This window comes from Pristis pectinata, chromosome 6 (genome assembly GCF_009764475.1).
Source record: "Pristis pectinata isolate sPriPec2 chromosome 6, sPriPec2.1.pri, whole genome shotgun sequence".
NCBI lineage: Eukaryota > Metazoa > Chordata > Chondrichthyes > Rhinopristiformes > Pristidae > Pristis > Pristis pectinata.
The window spans coordinates 28084287-28106861 of NC_067410.1; the positions used below are offsets into that span (position 1 = coordinate 28084287).

General features: G+C 40.2%; 1 protein-coding gene across 1 annotated transcript in view; it reads left to right on the forward strand.

Moving 5' to 3' along the window:
- The window catches only part of LOC127571346 (receptor-type tyrosine-protein phosphatase gamma-like), a 536499-nt gene that overhangs the window by 38069 nt on the left and 475855 nt on the right, over positions 1–22575 (forward strand). Inside the window, 1 exon segment of the mRNA XM_052017635.1 lies at positions 9446–9550. Coding sequence (XP_051873595.1) covers positions 9446–9550 — 105 coding nt within the window.

Sequence of the window (22575 nt, forward strand, 5' to 3'; positions counted from 1 at the left end):
GTTGAACTGATGCTGAATACCTGAGAGTCCTTCCACAAGGTAAGTCAGGCTTTGAGGAGTGACTGGGCCTCAGGCAGCAGATCCTGAAGCTCCACTTCTGGAGCATTTAAAACCAGACCGACTAAGCTTCAATATTTTAAATAAATTAATAAACAAATTTGATTTTTAGACACATTTTAATCCAACAAAAATACTAAAATAAAGTAAAATAAAGAAAAATAAGTAAAATCTTACCTGTGTAACTTTTTTACTTGGGGTTGGCAACCCCATTCATTCTACATATGGGTGCTATGTTTGAGATGAAACCGAAGGGCTAGGTGCAAAGTACATTTCATCCCTCAGTTCAGTTTGAGAGTGCTCCACCTCTGTACTCAGTAGTGAGCCCATTGGTGAAGGAATCAGATGCATTAGCATCTGACGTCCAGCTCAATTCTAACTTGTGCATTTCAATGCATGGGTATGGAGGTCAGGTTCAAGTTTGACAGAAAAGAGGAAATAACCAAATATTCTTTGCAGAAGCACTGGTTAGAGATGAGATCCAGCACAATGAGCAACTTGGTATATGTTTTCAAAATACGAATGAAATGAAATAGTGTGGAACAAAATAAATAGTTTCCAGTTATTGTGGTGTGTAGTACAAAGAGATTTGATGTTAAGTTGAATGTGACACAATAAAGGGAGCAAGGAAAACCTTGTATTGTCAGTAAGTTGTAAGGCTTTAACCAAAGCACTGGATTAAATAAAAGCCCACATTATAATTTACATTTAGTTTAGATATGCTGTCAACAACATGGGAAGAATGGGGACCGGGACTTGGGATCAAGACAATTGCTCAGGAGGAATAGCATCAACACAGAATGGTTTAGTAAAGTAGCTTTTTCCTTTGTAAGTCTTTTTTTTACCAGCCCTGTGTTTGAGCGAAACAGTATTTTTCCCCTACTCATATATCTGTAACTGTTTATCAGCAAGGTTATCCATTCCCTCCATTGTCAGATGAAGCGATTCCAACTCTTTCACCACATCTTTCTGACAGCAAGTACTTGTAATGTTCAGCTTCCATCAGCACAAATAGATATTTCAGATTTGTAAAACAAAACATGACTGCATCAGTTCAGATAGGATGCTGTATTTTCTTGGTAGCATGTTTTGTATTGTATATGCCAAGAGGCATAGTAAATTCATTCTAAAAAAGAAAAGCAAAATCTCCATGTACAAAAGAAGTTGCTCAAATAGGAACCAAGCTAGCCTGTTTGTTTTTAGAAGTATCAAACAAAAAATACAAATGTACCTATTTGTCTTCCATACTGGTGGTGTCCTAGGCAAGTGACCATCTGAGCTTTTACAGTAAGTTTTAAGAGTTTATTCATTCAAGGATGAGATCATATCCAAGCCTATCTGAACACCACACAAGCACTTTGCAACTGGCATCTGCAAGCAAGGGGAATTGGAATCCTAGCTGTTTTATTTCATGCATTCCTATCCATAAAAGTAGTGTTTCACTGTCCCTCTCTTCTTCGTCTTTCCTGATTGAGGTAAATCTAAAGGGATTGAACACAGTATGCTTACTCAGTAAGCTAATAGCAAATCTCAAATAAACCAGGCGCACCTTTCATAACTCCATCTTTCTTGTACAGTATATTACTATGCATTCTCTATATATTACTTCACTACAGATTAGGGACACAGACGGGCATATACAGTACATTACACATATTTGGCTTGATAAAACAGTGAATATTTGAGAAAAACAGGAAATTATGGAAACCTTCAAGTTCCTTGGTGTCTTTTTTCTCAGTTTGCTGTAAGGCCTATTCTTTTGCCAACTTTTAGAAGTTCAGAATGATTCTGTCTTTTAACTCTTCTTTTATTTTGACCATGCTTCTTTCCATAGTTGTGTCAAGATCACTTAAGCCATTCATTGGTCTGGTGGTTTTTTTTTATCAAAGGTCATTCTGGCATCAAAAGGCAGGCACGGTAGTGTAGCGGTTAGCGTAACGCTATTACAGCGCCAGCGACCTGGGTTCAATTCCGGCCACTGTCTGTAAGGAGTTGGTACGTTCTCCCTGTGTCTGCGTGGGTTTCCTCCGGGTGCTCCAGTTTCCTCCCACATTCTAAAGACATACAGGTTAGGAAGTTGTGGGCATGCTGTGTTGGCACCGGAAGGATGGTGACACTTGCGGGCTGCCCCCAGAACACTCTACGCAAAAAGATGCATTTCACTGTGTGTTTCGATGCACGTGTGACTAATAAAGATGTCTGTCTGTCTTTGTCCTTGTTCTTCCCATTGTTTTATCCTCGTTTTAAGTTTGTTCATTTTTCATTTTTGTTTCTAATTCTGACATCCAAAACATATAGCCTTTCTGTTCTATTTCAATACTTTTGATTCTGTTGCCAATTTTCAGCATTTAAAGTTTTCTTTTGTTTTCTTTATATAATTAAACCTTCAAGATGTTCCTGTACATCTAAAGTCATAGAGTCAAAGAGCACTACAGCACAAATACAGGCCCTTTGGCCCAACGAGTCCATGCTGACCATGGTGCCCACCCAGCTAGACCCAATTTGGCCCATATCCCTCAAAGCCCCACTCCTCCATGTACCTATCCAAGTGCTGCTTAAATGATATTATTGTACCTGCCTCAACCGCGTCCTCTGGCAGCTCAATCCATACATTCACCACCCTTTGTATGGAAAAAGTTGCCCCTCGGGTCCCCTTTAAATCTTTCCCCTCTCACCCTAAATGTATGCCCCCAAGTTCTGGACTCTCCTACCCTGGGGAAAAGACTGTTACCATCCACCTTATCTATGCCACTGATATTTTTTAACATTTCTATAAGATCGCCCCTCATTCTCCTACGTTCCAAGGAATAAAGACCTAACCTGGTCAACTTGTCCTTTTGACTCAGGCCCTCTAGTCTTAGCAACATCCTCATAATCTCTCCTGCACCCTTTCCAGTTTAACCTCATCTTTCTGATAAGAGGGTGACCAAAACTGTACACTGTACTCCAAGTGCAGTCTCACCAACAATTTATACAACTGCAGCATAATGTCACAACTCCTATACTCAATTCCTCAAAGAAAGAATACTCAATGAAAAATAAGGCATTATTATGTAAAAGTAATTGGGAATATTGATTCATGGGGATTTTGTACAATAGGTTTTAAGTCTAACATGTAATGTGCAGAGTAGTACTTAGAAAACGCAAAGATTCATTGCAGGTATCATCTTGAATCCCTTCAGGTATGCTCTGTGACTCATTAAAGTAGTATATTCAAACTCTCAGTCTTGCTGAACATTCTGTTGGATTACTTGTAGTAAAATCAGGTGGTCTATGTGAACCTTTGAATTTCTTATCTCCTCTTCCAACATAATTTTTAGAACCACTTATCTCCAAGTTGCTCTGATATTCTGTTTTACTCACCTCTGACATGTTGGTGGTCTCAGCAATGGACTTTATCTTGTAATCTGACCCCTCTGCCCTTTCTAATGTTTTCTTTGTTTCAGTTACCTTTCTTCCACCTTCCACGTCCAGCTGAAGTACACTCAGCCACATCCCAATTCTTCTATGCATTGGCACTCCTTCAGGAGTGTATTCTGGTGTGAACTGCAGTGTGAATCTGTAAATCAGTAGAAAATCTGAGTTGATGCAAAGGTGATCTGATCCATTTGGCAGGACTTGCTGCTTTCAAACCTCTTTCACAGTAATATGGATTGCACAGCTTCTGCTTTTGAGGCTGAATGATAATAAGGTCATAATAAAATCATAATAATTGCAGACCATTATCCAATACAGTCTCCTCAGGAGGACCATGTGTTGCAGAAATGGACTTGATTTCTTTGGTAATGCACTCCATAGTGCAGCATGTCTCTGTTTTATCTCAATCCATTTTAAATAGATGTCCACCAAAAGAAGAAAATTTGCCAGACTTTTCTTACAGTTGTCAATGTCAACATGCTGGAATGGTGTCATGGATCACTTTCATATTTGGTGACTGAGCTGGGTGTGATCTGTGGTTTTGGTTGACTGTACATTTGATAGTTATATTGTAAAGGCCATTGGACAAAGTCATAGTCTGACTTGAATTTGGGATAATGTTGGGTTGGTTTCTGGATTACTAGTCTGGAAATTTAATGGCTACACAAACACGATGCCAATGTGATCAGAAACTGAACTGGAATGGTCATGTGCACAGTGTGGCTAAAAGAGCAGGTCAGAAGCTAGGAATACTGCAGCAAGTAGCTCAACTTCTAACTCCTCAGAGCCTGTCCACCATCCTGCAAGGCTCAAGCCAGGAGTGTGATGGAATATTTTCTACTTGTCTGGATGAGTGCAGCTTCAACATCCATTTAGACACCACCATTTTCTCAAGGACCATTCAGGATGGGAAATGAACTGCTGTCTCAACCTGCAAAGCCGACATCCCTTGGATGAATAAAAACAAGGAATCAAAAGCCAAGAAATTGCCTGGGGATGGTGTTGGAGGGGGGTGTCACAGGTCAGGGAGATGATTGTGGATTAGGCTACTGCCTGGAGATCCAAGGGTTTTTGGGGGGTTGGTTTTAAGTTGGGGAAGGCCCAAGCAGATGTGCATTTTTACTTCCCATGCAGGCCTGGGAATTTGGCACTGGTGTGAAGACCGTGATGTCCTGTGAGTGCCCAAGGACAGGAACCATGAAGGCAACCTGGTAGAATTTCTCCTGAAATGCCCAAAAGGAATATCACATGGGGAATAACATCACATGGCCCTGACACAAATAATGCGTCAGGATTACAAGGGGCCTCATGACGTAATTCTCAGGTGTGATGTAGAACATAAGGTCGTTAGCATGTTTCACTTTAGGGGGGAGAGAGATCAATTTTCAATTTCATAAAGCTAAAAAAAAAGAGTTGTGCAATTGAATTTACAGACAAAGGAATTTTAAAAGAAAAACCAATACTTAAAGTTTTTTTTGGCTTTTGGAATTGGTTTATTATTGTCACTTGTACTGAGGTACAGTGGAAAAACTTGTCTTGTATACCATTCATACAGATCAATTCATTACATAGTGCATTGAGATAGCACAAGGTAAAATAATACAGAATGCAGAGTGAAGTGTCACAGCTACAGAGAAAGCGTAGTGCAGGTAGATAATAAGATGCAAGGTCACAACGAGGTAGATTGTGAGGTCGAGTCCATCTTATCGTTCTAGGGAACTGTTCAACCGTCTTAGAACAGCGGGATAGAATCTGTCCTTGAGCATGCAGGTACATGCTCTCAGGCTTTTGTATCTTCTGCCTGATGGGAAAGGGAAGAAGAGAGAATGTCCCAGATGGGTGGAGTCTTTGATTATGCTGGCTGCTTTACTGAGGCAGCGCAAAGTATAGATAGAGTCCATGGAGGGGAGGCTGGTTTCTGTGATGTGCTGAGCTGTGTCCACAACCCTCTGCAGTTTCTTGCGGTCCCGGGCAGAACAGTTGCCATATCCAGCCATAATGTATCCAAGTAGCACGCTTTCTATGGTGCATCGAAAAAAGTTGGTGAGTGTCAAAGGGGACATGCCAAATTTCTTTAGCCTTTGAGGAAGTAGAGGTGCTGGTGAGCTTTCTTGGCCATGGCATCTACATGGTTGGATCAGGACCAGCTTTTGGTGATGTTCCCTCCTGGGAACTTGAAGCCCTTATCCTCTTGACCTCAGCACCTTTTGATGTAGACAGGTGTGTGTGTACTGCCCGCCCCCCCCCCCTTCCTGCTGTCAATGACCAGCTCTTTTGCTGACATTTGAGGGAAAGGTTGTTGTCATGACGCCATGTCACTAAGCTCTCGATCTCCTTCCTGCACTCCGACTCATCATTATTTGAGATATAGCTCACTACAGTGGTATCATCTGCAAACTTGTAGATGGCATTGGAGCAGAATCTGGCCACACAGTCATGCGTGTATCGGGAGTAGAGTAGGGGGTGGAGGACACAGCCTTGAGGAGTGCCTGTGTTGAGAATAATCGTGCCAGAGATGTTGCTGCCTACCCTTACTGATTGCAAGCTGTTGGTCAGGAAGTCAAGGAACCAGTTGCAGAGGGAGGTGTTGAGTACCAGGTTTCGGAGTTTGGTGATGAGTTTGCTTGGAATTATATCTTTAATTATGAATATTACAATCTTCAACTAGCACTCTGCATGATGTTTTTAAAGTTAATTAAAATTAAAGAATCCTTCTCTGTGAGAACTTGTTAATCAGACTGACTGCTCAGCCAGCTTGATGACGTTACAGCCGTTGGACACCAGCGATCCCCTTGAACTCTTGTCTGACAGCAATTTCACCGAACTAGATCTCTGTGGGGAGCCTTCTCCCTGGTCAGCAACATCAATCACAAATTCTGGTCCATTACTTTCAATATTTCATGGAAGCTAGAATGTTGACTTTTTTTTCGTTTATTAGAACATTAACTGTTCTACCACAAATGGGTGTAGAGCGGCAGGTAATTTCAAAGTGGAAGTAAAACTCAACCATGCAGGTAGTGGAAAGCTGAAATCAGAACGGGTGATACTAAAAGTACATACCAGTCAGGCAGCATCGATAGAAGTGCTTAATGTTTCTGGTCACTAACAGTTTGAATTATGTTAACTTTCTTTACAAAAGCTTCCAGAGCTGAGTATTTCCAGTACCTTTTTTTATCATTTTAAGGAGAATTAATGCAGAAGAATATCCTGAGATTATAGGAAAGTATCTTGAAATAGGTGCATTTAAAGTTTGATGTCACAATACTTGGACAAAGAGTGGAGCTTGTAGTGTTGGAAATTATACCAGAGAACTGTGTCCTATCCTTTTTTTGTCTCATTGTACTACTTGCTTCTGCTGAAATGACTAGGTGCAGATCAGTAGAATGTATTTTTTCAATTGTTCCTATGCCCTTGACTATATAATGCAGAATTGTTTGATTCAAATAGCATTGCCATTTTATACATTGAAAAGAACTTGCTTTCACATGCTTTGTCAATGTAGAGTGGGTGATGGATATCAGAAAGGTGGGGGAATTAATTTCTAGAGAGATGCAAAAACATGCAATTGCCATGTACACTGGGGAAACTAAGAAGACAACAGAGACTGCAGATGCTGGAATTGAACAAAAACAGAATGCTGGAAAAACTCAGCAGATCAAGCAGCATCTGTGGAGGCAAAGGGTGTAAGTTGACATTTTGGGATGAAACCCTGTGTCAGGATTGAGAGGAAAGTGAAAAGATTGCCAGTATATAGCAGCACAAGATAGGGAGGTGTTGGATGGAGGCTGGCAGGTGATGGGTGGAACCAAATTGAGGGGGGGGGGTGAGGGGGGAATGATAGGCAGATGGAACCGGGGGAGGGGGAAGGGAGAAGTGAACAAAGAGAAAAGGAAACCAAGTGGACAAGTGAGTGCGTGAGGGAGGAGAACACTGGGGATTACCTGAAATTGGAAAATTCAGTGTTGATACCACAGGGTTGCAAGCTGCCCAAGCAGAAAATGAGATGTCCTACCAATTTGCATTTGGCCTCTCTGCAGCAATGGAGAAGTCAGAGAACAGACAGGTTGGTGTGGGAGTGGGAAGCAGAGATAGTGATGTGCAACCAGAAGATCGATGGCCATTCCATCTTCCAGTTGCATGTCATTTTATCTCTCCTTCCCACTCCCACACCAACCTGTCTGTACTTGGACTTCCACTTTGCTACAGAGGCCAAATGCAAATTGGAAGGACATCTCATTTTCTGCTTGTTCAAGTGATGCACAGAACAGTTGCCTTGTCAAGGCTTGGTTCCAATGGAAAGCAGAAAGGAGCGAAGAGGGTAAGATGTGATTTGTGGTGGGGTCGTGTTGGAAATGGTGGAGGATGATGTGTTGAGTGAAATGTGAGGACTAAGGGAACTCTATTGCTGTCCTGTCTGGGGAGGAGGTAGGAGAGAGCAGACATGCAAGAAATGGAGGAAATGCATGTAAGGGCTCCATCAGCCGTGGCAGATGGGAAGCAATGCTTTCGGAAGAAGGAGGACATGCTGTGGACATCCTATCACCAGTCACATCTTCCTCTCTTTCTGCTTTCCTTGGGGACCATTCTCTTTCTGACAACCTGATCTGCTCATCCCTCACCACCCACCCCTCCCTGACCCCTGGCATTTCCTCTGCAATTGTAACAGCTGTCCCTTCACCTCCTCCCTCACCACCATCCAGGGACTTCAACAGCCCTTCCAGGTGAGACAGAGGCTCACTGACACTTCTTCCAACCTGGTTTACTGCATTCAGTGCTCACAATATGGCATCCTGTACACTGGTGATACCAAGTGTAGACTAGGTGACTGCTTTGTGGAGCAACTGTGCTCTGTCCATAAAGGCTATCTTGAGCTTCTGTTTCAATATCATTTTAACTTTCCTCCCTACTCCCACACCAACCTGTCTGTCCTTGACCTTCTCCATTGCTATTGAGAGGCCAAATGAAAAGGTGGAAGGAAACATTTCATATTCCTCTTAATTAGCTTACAACCCAAGAGTATGAACATTGAATTCTCCAATTTTGGGTAACACAAACCCTGTGTTCTCCTCCTTATTCACACACTTGCCCTTCCATTTCATTTTCTTCTGTCTTCCCTTCAACCCTCCAACCATCCCTCCTGCACATCGCTCTACCCCCCCCACCACTACCACCACCACCACCTGGTTCCATCTGCCAATCCGCCCCTCATCTGGTTCAACCAATCACCTGCCACCCTCTACCACCCCCTTTTTGTGCTATGCACTAGCTTTCTTCTGACCACCTTCTCCCTTCTCCATCCTGATGCAGTGTCTTGACCTGAATCACCGACATCTACCTTTTACCTCCACAGATGCAGCTTGACCCACTGAGTTTTTCCAGTGTTCTGTTTTTTTTTGTTCTGGGAAACTGATCTTTTTTTAAATCATGAAGAAAGCAGTGGTACATGACCGAATTTCTTGGAAATTATTTTTAGTAGACTGATCTCAATATCATACTGTTTTAGAAAGTAAACTAAATGTTAACTGGTATTGGTTTATTATTGTCACTTGTATTGAGGTACAGTGAAAAATTTGTCTTGCATACTGATCATACATGTCAATTCATTACACAGTGCAGTTACATTAAGTTAGTACAGAGTGCATTGAGACAGTACAGAGTAAAGTGTCACAGCTACAGAGAGTGCAGTGCAATAAGGTGCAATGTCACAACAAGGTAGATTGTGAGGTCAGAGTACATCTCATCATATAAAGGAACCGTTCAAAATTGACTATCAAAACTACAAAAAAATGCAAATATAGGAAAGAATACTATTTTACTTGCATTTGTTATTTTCACTGTGTTTTATATACAAAACTTAGAAAACCTAGTGCAATTCAAGTTACGTAATCAATATTTTGTTTCTTTCTTCACCACCTCCTTCCACCCCCACACCCCCACCCCCCCCCCCCCCCCGCCCCCATTTCTTTCTTAGTCTTGACTGAAGACCATGTTGGATCACTGCAGGAGAGTGAACTTGAAAACGTTATTCATGTACGGAGACGTAGAGAATCTGGGGATCCATACTGGGCTTATTCAGGTAAGAGCAATTTAAATAAGAATGGTAAGTGAAGGATTTTTATGGTGATTGAAAGCATGAAAATATCCTCCTTGTATAAAATGCTATTTTGCCAAGTTTTTTGAACTCTCATCTAAAAGATTTGTTTGCTTCTAGTCAGAATGTTTGTTTCTAAAAGTGAACATAAGTCATGTGTCTAAATGGGACATTAATGAATTTCTTGTTGCTGAGGCCAAAAGGTATGTGACAGAGATGGCAGAACAATTATAATGGCCCTTTTTACATCGTCCATTATACCATGTTTAAGGATAATGAATTAGTACCCTCTCCCTGACATGAATTTCTTTATTGTGTGAAGTAATAATTCAGAAACAGCCAATTATTAGGTTATACTATTGCTTTTCTTTTACTTTTACGGGACATCCGGTCAAAACTAAGTAACCAGGTATTTTTGTAGCTTCTTGATGTAGACTACAAGAGATGGTTTTACATACATTTTTCTAGTATTAATGCTGTGGCAAATATTCAGACAATAGGAGGCCTATATGGAATTGTACTTGCGCGTTTAATATTGTTAAGCCACATGTAAGAGTGTAACAATCCCCTCCACTCAATGCCCCACTGCCAACACCAAAGATCATTATTTTAGGAAGACATTTTATATACAATAACCTTTTAACTTATGCCCAATTGAGTAGAAGACAGTGAATAACATAATGTTAAACCTATTGTGTTGAATGAATTCCTGCTTTATTGGTAATTGAAAATAAGGACACAAGTCAAGAAGGAAAAATGCAGCTGAGGATTCTGCCATATTCATTTGTATACACTCCTGCTTTTGCGGTCGTCTAAATACTTCATTTCAGCTGTAGTTATTTGCTGTTGCTCCTGCCAGTAACTTTCTAAATATATTTTTTTTTCAGTTGTTTTGTGTTCAATGGGTCAAACAGTTTCCTGGGATAAAAGAAAAACTAGCTTCTATAAATAACTTAATCATTCTTTAGATCATGTTAAAATGGCACATTGAGAAAATTGGATGCTTCTAATATACTTATACAAACTTTGTGTGCTTACTAATACTTATCTCTCTCACCGAAAAATCAGAACACTTCTTTGCATTTCTTGTTCTTTAATTGTAAAAATGTGTTTTTTTTTTTTGCTACAGCTTGATTATAAATTTATGCTCAGTATATCTCTTTGAAAGCTCTTTTAGCTGGTTTCTAGGCCTAAATGTGGAACGTGCCAGAATACAGCCAGTTCAAATGGAATGAGTTGCAGCTGTTTCAACTTGAGTTAAGTTTTCAATTTTGCTGATGCCATGCAACTGGGTTTATGTTTTATTCTCCTTGCCCAAGTGCATTTGCCCACGATTGTTTACCCAAACAATGGCACATATGTTACCAACTTATTTGTGATGAAATGCATCCTAATCCTATTAGAACATGGAACAATACAGCACAGAAACAGGCCCTTCAGCCCATGATGTCTGTGCTTACAATGACGCCAATTTAAACTAATTCCATCTGCCTGTACCTGGTCAGTATCACTCCATTCCTTCTCTGTTCAGGTGCTTCTTAAAAGTTGCTGTCATAATATGATTATTTGATTTTTAACTTCAAGTAAGGATACTACTGAATTCACAAACTTTGAATTCATTAATAAAGTATATTTTTGGCACAACTACAGGAATAATAAGTTGCAACAAAGGATGATATACTACTATGAGGGAACCCTGCGGTGGACCCTGCCCTTCATGGTGGTAGAGATGATAGGTTTGGGAAATGCTGTCAAAGGAGCCAAAGCAAGTAACTGTGGTACAGTGTTTAGATGATGCATACTACTGCCATGGTGCGATGACAGTGGAGGGAATGAATATTCAGTGTGGTGGATGGGATCTGAACCAAGTACAATATTGAGGTTCATGAATTTTGTTGGAGCTGTATTCATTCAGACATCCAAGAATATTCCATTACCCTTTTGATTTGCATCTTGTAGATGGTGGAAAAGCTTTGTGTGTCAGGAAGTGGATCAGTCACAGGATATCTAGCCTCTCACATGCTCCTGTGGCTGGTTTACTTGATTTTTTTGGTTAATGGTGACTGGCAGTATGTTAATACTGTGAGACTTGACGAAGGTAATGCTATTGAATATACAGTTGGATAGTCAGACCCTCGGTGGTCATTGCCTAGCACTTCTTGTTATGAATGTCACTTGTCATTTACGAGGCCATTTCTGCATGTTGCCTATGTGAGCTACATTTCCACCTGATATGAATTGCCCAATGAGAATTTTTTTTATTACTACCTGGAACTGACACATGAAGTGAACCTGGAGAATGAGCAGTGGATGAATGATTTATCAGCCCAAAACCAAGGGAGTTAAGACAGTTTAGTGAGATTGTAACCATTAAGCCTCAGTGGAACAAAGCAACAGCTGGCAAAGGAAGTAAACATCCTTGCATTTTAAAATATGAGATGTTTATTTATAACACTGCATGTAGAAAGTGTACTATAAGTGTATATTAAAGACTTAAAAAAAAGTGAGTAATTCACCCTCAGAAGTCTGAGTCGAAATGGTACGTTTTCATTCCTTGAATCTCTAAACCCAGTTTTAGAACATAGAACAATACAGTACAGGAACAGGCCCCTTAGCCCATGATGACTGTGCTGAACATGATGCCAAATTAAACTAAATCTTTCTGCCTGTACATGATCCATATCCCTCCATTCCCTGTATATTCATTGGTCTATCTAACAGCCTCTTAAACAACACTTAAAAGACATGTATATAGATAGGAAAGGTTTAGAAGGATATGGGCCAAATGCAGGCAAATAGGACTCGGTTAAATTGGTGTCTTGGTTGGCATGTACCATTTGGGCTGAAGGGCATGTTTCTGTGCTGTTTGACTCTATGACTGTGGTATTTGTTTCCACCACTATCCCTGGCAGCCCATTCCAGACATCTACCACTGTGTGTGTGTGTGTGTGTGTGTGTGTGTGTGTGTGTGTGTGTGTAAAAAAAAAACAACTTGACTTTCACATATTTAAGCTTTCTCCCTCTCACCTTAAATGTCCTCCAGTACTTGACATTTCTACCCTGAGAAAACTATTCTGACTGTCTACCTTATCTATGCCTCTCATAATTTTTATAAACTTCTATCGGATCTCCCCTCAGCCTCCAACACTCCAGAGAAAACAACCCACATTTGTCCAACTTCTCCTTAAAACTCCCTCTAATCCAGGCAGCATTCTGGTAAACCCCATCTGCACTTTTTTCCAAAGCCTTCACACCCTATAATGGGATGACCATAATTACACACAATACTCCCAAACGTGACCTAACCAAAGTTTTATATTAGCTGCAACATGATTATACTCAATGCCCTGACTAATGAAGGCAAGTATGCCATATGCCTTCTTTACCACCCTATCTACTTGCTTGGCCACTTTCAAGGAGCTATGAACTTGGACCCCAAGATCCCTCTGTACATCAATGCTGTGAACAGTCCTACCATTAACTGTATACTTTCCCCTTACATTTGACCTCCCAAAGTGCAACACCTCACACTTGCTCAGATTAAACTCCATCTGCCATTTCTCCACCCATATCTGTAACTGACTTTTATCTGTTTAATGGAATATCATTTCTATGCCTTTATAAATATATTGCAAAGATTTTGACCAATTACTTTAACAAAATTGCCTATCTCTGAAGTTTAAATTTAAGATTTGTTTTGGATAATTTAATCAGATCTCAAGTTGATGGTGATTGGCATAAAGTCCCTGAGGGAGGGCATTATGACAGTAGGATAAAAGTGAGACCATTTGTAGTGTGAATGAAAGAAGTCTCAGGGGATTTATCATCCTGTGACCAGGCTAATCTTTTTATCTTCATGTGTGTTATCTTTACAGAATGGTGTCTTCTTTCTCTTGAGTAGCATTTCTTCCAATAGATCTAAAAGTGAAAGGCATTACATCTGTAACACTCATTCCTAATGCAGAGACAACAGTTGCAAGCTTAAATAAAAACAGGAAATGTTTTTATTTTAGATTTCCAGCATCTGTAGTTATTTTTTGATTCTCACAGTTACAAGCTTGTTGCATCTCTAGGAGATCATTGAAAATTGCAAGATTGCAGAAATAGAAACAAAAGATGGAACCAGATTATGGATCGTGTTGATTTTGAACAGAACAGCAGAAACACCTTCATTGATGGCTGTGGATCTATTATTTTCATGGATGTGAAAAATAACCATCCTGTACAACTGGTGCCAAGAAGTACCCATTGAGATTAGAAATGGTATAGCATCATGAGTTAATCTGGCTCTCTCTTGCAAGATAAGTGACACATTTTCAAATAAAGATTTCCACCTTGCTGTCATATGAGTCATTGCCTGAAACATTAACTTCTCTCCTTCTCCCTCTCCCTCTCCATGGATGCTGCCTGACTTTCTGATTGCTGCCAGTGTTTTCTGTTTTTTGCTTCAGATATATGTCCGACCTGAGTACTTCCAGATAATTAACCAAATTTTATATGGTTCCAGTTGATTGATTATGGTTAAATTAAAACATAATCAATAACTGTTCTGTGTGTTACCAAAACAAAAATAAAAATTTGGCTCTTAAAATTCCAGATGTAGGGAGAACTTTAAGGAGATATATCTATAAATTATATTTAAAATCATTTGTAAATATTTAAAGGGGTGTTACAAATGGAAAGAGAAGAAGAATAGATGACATTCACAACCGTTTATACTAAAACTGGAGAAAATAACATTACTCACTGGATGAATGCCTGAATTATGGTGCCTCATTATTGATGAAATAAGAATGGACCAAGAATGCCCAAACTAGTTTCACATCAGTCACTTTCTGTTGCCAGAGGAGAGGTTTTCATATTGCCAGTTTGCTGTGATACAAATGCAAATAGCTTATTGCCATGTGTGCACACTCTGTCTCTGAAATATATTCACTGAGCTTTTTTAAACTTATGATTTGTACATATTATCAAATCAATTAAATGCTGTAATTTTAAAGATTGTGTGATGGATAATCATCTCCTGTTCCAGCTTTCGTAATCAGGATGTAGTATGGAAACTGTATTATGGTTGATTAATATCCACTCAAAATTATTTGCATTGCTTTGTTTGGAACTTGTCCAGTATGGATTATATTGTCATTAACCTTTCTCCTAATGAATTAATTGGTAGCTTTCCATCTAGTCTATACATATTGAATTTTGTTCTGTTGGCAAAGCCCTGACAAGGCTGCACTGACTGTTTGTTTCTGTTTGAAGAAATTTTAATTCCCACTGAAGAAAAAAATTATAGTATAACTTGTTTTGTGTGAAGGGATTGGAGGATTGGAGGTTTGAAAAGGCCATTGCCTTATTTGCGATAGATTCCTAAAAATTTGCTGAGTATTTCTAGACAAGGGACATACTACTTCAATTTGTAAACTGCACAAGTGCTTAAATGATCACTCCTAATCTTTCATCACAACAATCTCAGATTCCAAAGGTGACAGATAAATTTTATCTTGCAGTACTTTAACACCACATTGATTCTTTCAAAAAACGCTTTTTGTTTGAAAGAATTCCATTCATATGTATTTCAGACAGGTCTGAATTGTTATGACTAACTGTTCCATTGGCTACTCAGTATAATAGTAATATCTACTGAGGTAAGAATGCAGTCAAGAGAAGATTTATCTTCAGAATTTAAATCAGCACACTGGAGAACATAATCCCTTGGTTCATTGTTAAATTATTCATTTTACAGCCTTTATTATGTGATCACTTTGGGGAACCGCTTATTAATCCCAGATCCATATGCAACTTGAGAAATAAATTATGCTTGGAGGAACTATCTTTCATAAGCTTTAACAGAACTGAATTGTTTGTAATGCAAGCATTAGTAAAAATTTGTAGTAATAATCAACATACTGCTATGGTGGTGTAATCTTACAACATCTTTTGGCATCTGGACAGTTAAATGTAGAAATCAGGAGGCTTGTGCCCAGTTTGTCGTCCTCCTGTTCTGTACCAGTGCCTCCCTGGTAGACATAACATTAAGATAAATTTAGGGGTTTAAATCTGTGGTACTTGCCCTCTAAATATACCAAAAATTATTTGAATTGCCATTCACATGTCATTGAATTTTGAGCAGTGTTCTCAGTGACTGCCAAACAATTTTAAAGGCCCTAAAAAAATTAACGAATTGAAAATTAATCTTCAGATTTTAATTATTGTGCCATGTATGTACAAAATTGCGTATCTTGGTTCCTTGCCTGTACAGGACCCATAACAATATAAAAGGTGAGTTCCTGGAATAGGTAGATGTTATTAATAGATCAGTACATTGAGGAAGATCTAGTACTGCAGTGAGAAAAGGTTAATTAATAACCTTGTTGAGAAGGAGCCCCTGATAAAGGGTAACCAAAATGTGATAGAGTTTTATATTAAGTTTGAAAGTGATGTGATTCAATCTGAAACCGGGGTTTTCAATCTAAACAAAGGAAACTATGATGGGTAGGTTGGATGTGGTTGATTAGGAAAATAAAATTAAAAGGTATGACAGTGCACAGATATTGGCAAGCATTTATAGGAATAATACATGACATGCAATAAGTATGCATTACTTTTAAGGCTATAATATTTAATAATAAAATTCATTTTAATTTCTTCTATGGTCCAACCATAGATTGCAGGAGAAATTTAAATTAATATTAAATGTACAGAAAAGGTTTATTAAGTTCTGAGGAAAAGCAGCAAGCCTGAGATTGGCAGTGTTTTGGAATTCAGAATAGGATGACCAAGAAATTGATAAAGGGAAAATAGAATATAAAAGTAAATAAACAGAAACAAAACTAGACATCTTACTATAATTATGTTGGGTCTTGGGGAGACTGCACCTGAAATATTGTGTACAATCTTGTGCTCCTAACTGAAATAAGGATATATTTACCATGTAGGGAGTGCATTGAAGATTCACCGTAGCTGCTCTTGGGATAGAGGTGGTCTGTGATATGAGGTTAGATTAAACAAGATAGGCCTTTATTCTCTATAGAGAAGAAGAATGAAAGGTGACCTCATTGAAATGCACACATTTCTTAGCTCAACAGGTTGGATGCAAGAAGAAAATTTGAAATTCTCTTTCTTGAAGGGCTGCAAAGGCTGAGTCAATGATCACATTCGAAATAAAGATTGATGGATTTCTGGATATTGAAGGAATCGACGAATATGGGGATAGGGCAGGCAGATGATGTGTCAGCCATGATCTTGACAAGTGACAGAGAAGCTTGAGGGCGGTCTGGCCTATTACAGCTCCTATTTCTTATGTTATGTTCTTAAATACACATCTTCTAAATGAATATTGTTAACTATTGGAATGTATTTGACCTATTGTGTTTTGATTCCCTGTAAAAAAACAAAACACAAATATATTCCAAGATTAAAGTTGCTTGAATATTTCCATTATGCATTCTTTTACTGCAATATCATGTCTGATTAATTTTGCTACAAAGGTGAAGCATATTTTTAGTTTGCACATTATAGCTGAATTTTCCAGTCAAACGCAGTGCTGTCATCTTGAACCTCAAAGGAAACTGCCCACAAAGATTCAGCACTGGCTGTGATGTTGGTTTTCCATTTTTCAACATCGGTTACTGTTAGGCATCACTGCAAAGGGATCTTCAGGATCCAGTAAGAGCTATCATTAAGTTGGCTGAACAGCCAAGCACATTGACAGATTCTCATAGATTGCAAAAAAGTGAGAAAACATGACCTTGAAATTTAATCGTCCACTGGTCTTTGCAAGCCTCCACATTTCTGTCTACCCTAGCAAACATCTGAATGTTCCCTGCACGCTGCAATCACTGCAAGAACATTTGGTCTCTGCAACAGGATGTAGATTAAGTGAGTAGCATAAACTTGGCAAATGGAGTTCAATGTAGGAAAATGTGAGGTTATGCATTTTGGTAAGAGGAGTCAGAAGCAAACTATTTTCTAAATGGAGATAGACTGTCAATGAATGAATTGTGGAGGGATCTCATGAAGCACAGAAAATAACATGCAAATGCAGCATGTAATTAAGAAGGCAAATGGGATATTGGACTTTATTGATAGAGGTTTGAAGATGGAAAGTAGTGAAATATTGCTATAATTGTACAGTGTTTTGATGAAGCCACAACCTGAGTACTATGTAGTTTTGGCCCCCTTATTTAAGAAAGGATTGGAGGCAGTCCTGAAGAGTTTCGTCACTAATTCCTGAAATGAGAATGTTGTCCTATCACGAATGACAAGAAAAGTTAGATCTCTATTTAGATTTTGAAGAATGAGGGGTGATCCCAGAGGGGAATGATAAGATATTTCCTCCAGTAGGAGAGTCTTGAACAAGGGCTTATATAGTTATAGGATAAGACGGTATCATTTAAAACTGAAGTGCATAGGAATTTCTTTTTACAGGTGATGGTGAATCTCTAGAATTTCTCAAAGAGTTGTGGAAGATAGATCACTGGAAGTGTTTTAAGGGGAGATAAATAAATCTTTGAACGATTGGGGAACTGAGGACTGTGTGGATCAGACACAGAAGAAGAGTTGAGGTCTGGCGCAGATCAGTCAAAGTTGAGTTTATTGCCATATGTACAAATACATGTATGCACAGGTGCAGTGAAAAACTTACTTGCAGCTGCATCACAGGCAAGTAACATCAGATATACAATATTCACAAGAAAAACCTAAATTAAACACAAATTATGCAGAATTATTCAAGGAAAAAACATAATAACAAAAAAAAAAGTCCATTTTGGTGCCAAGTGGTCAGAGTGTTGCTGTACTGAGGTAGTTATGAGGATTGTACAGGTTGGTTCAAGAAACAAATGGTTGAAGGGAAGTAGTTGTTCTTGATCCTGGTGGTGTGGGACTTCAGGCTTCTGTAACTCCTGCCCAATGGTAACTGAGAGAAGATGGCATGGCCTGGATGGTGGGGATCTCTGATGATGGATGTTGCTGCCTTGAATGACAGGACAGGCTTGAGAGGACAGATCCTGCTCCAATTTTCGTGTGTTCTTAGATACTAGTACATGGTCCTCTTTTGGAAAGTGTTCAAACCACATTTTGAAAGTAAAGTTATTTCACTAAGGAGGGAGTGATGTGCAAGAAGCAAAATGTGCTTGCATATCTCTGAGGTTCCAAGACTGCTGTGCTGACCCAGGAAATCTGAGTTTGACTGCCCAGTGCCACAAAGAAGAGAACTTCTGACATAGAACATCGAACAGTACAGCACAGGAACGGGCCTTTTGGCCCACGATGTTGTGCCAAACTAAATAAATTAGTAATCAAATGCCTAACCAAACTAGTCCCTTCTGCCTACACAATGTCCATATCCCTCCATTTCTTGCACATCCATGTGCCTATCTAAGGGCTTCTTCAACGCCTCTATTGTATTTGCCTCCACCACCACCCTACGCAGTGCATTCCAGGCACCCACTATTCTGTGTTCAAAAAAATTTGCCCTTCACATCTGCTTTGAATTTTCCCCCTCTCACCTTAAATGCATGCCCTCTGGTATTAGACATTTCAACTGTGAGGAAAAGATACCAGCTATCTACTCTATGTCTCTCATAATCTTATAAACCTCTAGCAGATCTCCCCTCAGACTCTGCTGCCCCAGAGAAAACAACCCAAGTTTGTCCAACCTGTCCTTCTAGCACGTGCCCTTCAATCCAGGCAGCATCCTGGTAAACCTCTTCTGCACGCTCTCCAAAGCCTCCACATCATTCCTATAATGGGATGACAAGAACTGAATGCAATACTCCAGATATGGCCTAACTAGAGTTTTATAAGGCTGCAACATAATTTCCAGACTCTTGAACTGAAGTCCTTGACTAATAAAGGCAAGCATGCTATACGCCTTTTTTACCCTGTCAACCTGTGTAGCTACTTTCAGGACCCCAAGATCCCTCTACATGTCAACACTGTTAAGGGTCTTACCACTAACAGTATACTGTCCCTTTACAATTGATCTCCCAAAGTGCAACACTTCACATTTAGTCAGGTTAAACTTCATCTGCCATTTTTTTGCCCATATCTGCAACAATCTATATCCTGCTGTATCCTTTGGCAGTCTTTATGCTATCCACAACACCACCAATCTTTGTATAACCTGCAAACTTACTAACCCACCCATCTATGTTTTCATCCAAGTCATTTTTATAAATCATAAACAGCAGAGGTCCCAGTATGGATCCCTGCAGAACAGCACTAGTCACAGATCTCTAGCCAGAAAAAATTCCATCAATCACTACCCTCTGTCATCTATGGGCAAGCCAATTCTGAATCCAAATGGCCAATTCACCATGGATCCCATGCATCTTAATCTTTTGGATGAACCTCCCATGAGGGACCTTGTCAAGCACCTCACTAAAATCCATGTAGACAACATCAGCAGCTCTACCTTCATCAATCACCTTCGTCACCTCCTTGAAAAACTCAATCAAGTCAGTCAGACATGACTTGCCCCACACAAAGCCACGCTGACTGCCCCTAATTAGGCCATGGTTTTCCAAATGCTCATAAATACTATCCCTAAGAATCCTCTCCAGTATTTTTCCTACCACTAATGTGAGGCTCACTGGTCTGTGATTTCCAGGATTATCCCTGTTTTCGTTCTTGAATAATGGAACAATATTAGCTATTTGCCAATCCTCTGGAACCTTGCCTGTGGTGAGAAAGGACGCAAAGATATTGGTCAAGACCCCAGTAATTTCATCTCTTGCCTCTCTTAATAACCTGGGGTATATTCATTTGGTCCTGGGGATTTATCCACCTTAGTGTTCTTTAAGAGACCCAACACTACCTCCTCCTTTATCTTGAAATGCCATAGCATATTAGCACACTCCACACTGATCTCCCTATCCTCCACGTCCTTCTTGGTAAATACTGATGCAAAGTACTATTTAGGAACTCTCCCACATCTTTCACCTCCAAGCACATGTTCCCTCCTTTATCCTTGAGTGGTCCTACCTGCTCCCTAGTTATCATCTTGCTTTTGATGTAGGTACAGAATGGGATCCTTGGGATTCTCTTTAATCCTACTTGCCAAGGACTTTTCATGGTCCCTCTTGGTTCTCCTAATTCTCTTCTTGAGTTCTTTTCTGGCTTCTTTGTAATCCTCAAGGGTTCTATTTGATTTTAGCTTCCTAAACCTTACATATGCTTCCTTTTTCTTCTTGACTAAATTCACCACCTCCCTTGACGTCCAAGGTTCCCTTACCTTGCCATCCTTGTCTGTCCTTCGTACTGGAACATACTTGTCCTGTACTCTGTGCAGTTGGTCTTTAAACACCCTCTACATGTCAGATGTGGACTTGCCCAAACACAGCTGTTCCCAGTTAACTCTCCCAAGTTCCTGCCTAATACTCCTGTAATTTGCCCTGCTCCAATTTAATACTCTTCTGCAAGGTCCATACTTATCTTTAGTTATCTTAAAACTTAAGGAGTTGTGGTCACTGTTCCCTAACTATTCTCCCATTGAAATGTCAGTCACCTGGCCAGGCTCATTTCCCAACACCAGGTCCAGTATGGCCTTTTCTCTTGTTGGACTATCTACATATTGATTTAAGAAGCCCTCCTGGATGCACCTAACAAATCTGCCCTGTCTAAACCTCTTGCACTAAGGAGGTTCCAGTCCATATTAGGGAAGTTGAAGCCACCCATTACAACAACCCTGTTGTTTTTATTCCTTTCCCTAATCTGCCTGCATATCTGTTCCTCAATGTCCCAGTGGCTTTTGTGGAGTCTGTAGTATAAGCCCATCAGAGTGATTGCACCTTTCTTATTTTTGAGTTCTACCCATATAGGCTCAGTGGATGAGCCCTTCATTATGTGATCTCTGAGTGCAGCTGTGATATTGTCCCTGATTAAGAGTGCAATTCCTCCCCTCCCTTTTACCTCCCTCTCTATCTTTTCTAAAACATCAAAACCCTGGAACATTAGGCATCCAGTCCTATCCCTCTCTCAACAAGGTCTCTGTCATGGCCACAACATCATAGTTCCGTGTACTGATCCATGCTCTTAAGTTTGTCACCCTTACCCATAATACTCCTAGCATTAAAATACACACATTTCAACATGACCATCCCATTGTGTCTATTACCTTGCTCTTGCCTGTTCTTACTGGTCATGACATCTACCTTCCTCTCAATCCCCCAACTTTCTGACGTGGTGCTCTGTTCCCATACCCCTGCCAAACTAGTTTAAACCCCCTCGAGTAGCACTAGCGAACCTCCCAGTCAGAATATTGGTTTCTGTCCAGTTCAGGTGCAACCTGTTCCTCTTGTACAGGTCAACCTTGTCCCAGAAGAGTTTCCAATGATCCAAGAACCTGAAGCCCTGCCCCCTGCACCGGTTCCTCAGCCACACATTCATCTGTTCTATCTTCCTATTCCTGCCCTGATTAGCACATGGCACCGAGAGTAATCCAGAGATTACTATCTTCAAGGTCCTGCTTTTAGCCTCTTTCCTAACTCCCTATACTCACTGTGCAGAGCCTCTTTCCCCTTTCTACCTATGTCATTGGTGCCAGTGTGCACCATGACCTCTGGCTGTTCACCCTCCCCCTTGAGAATGTTCTGCAGCTGCTCTGAGACATCCTTGACCCTGGTACCTGGGAGGCAACACACCATCCTGGCATCTCTCTCGTGGCCACAGAATCTCCTATCTGTCCCCCGAAGTATCAAGTCTCCTTTCACTATTTCTCTGCCTGACTTTACACTTCCCTGCTAAGCCTCAGAGCTGCCACAGTGCCATTGACCTTGCTGCTGCTGCTGTGCCCTAATAGGTCATTCCCCACCCTCCGGCAGTATCCAAAGAGATATACTTGTTGCTGAGAGGAACGGTCACAGGGGACCCTGCACTATCTGCCTCTTCCCCTTACCTATCCTGGTGGTCACCCAACTATCTACAACCTGTACCTTAGGTGTGACCACCTTACTTCTCTCCATGATGCTCTCAGTGTCCCAGACTAGTTTTGCTCCAGACTAATTAGC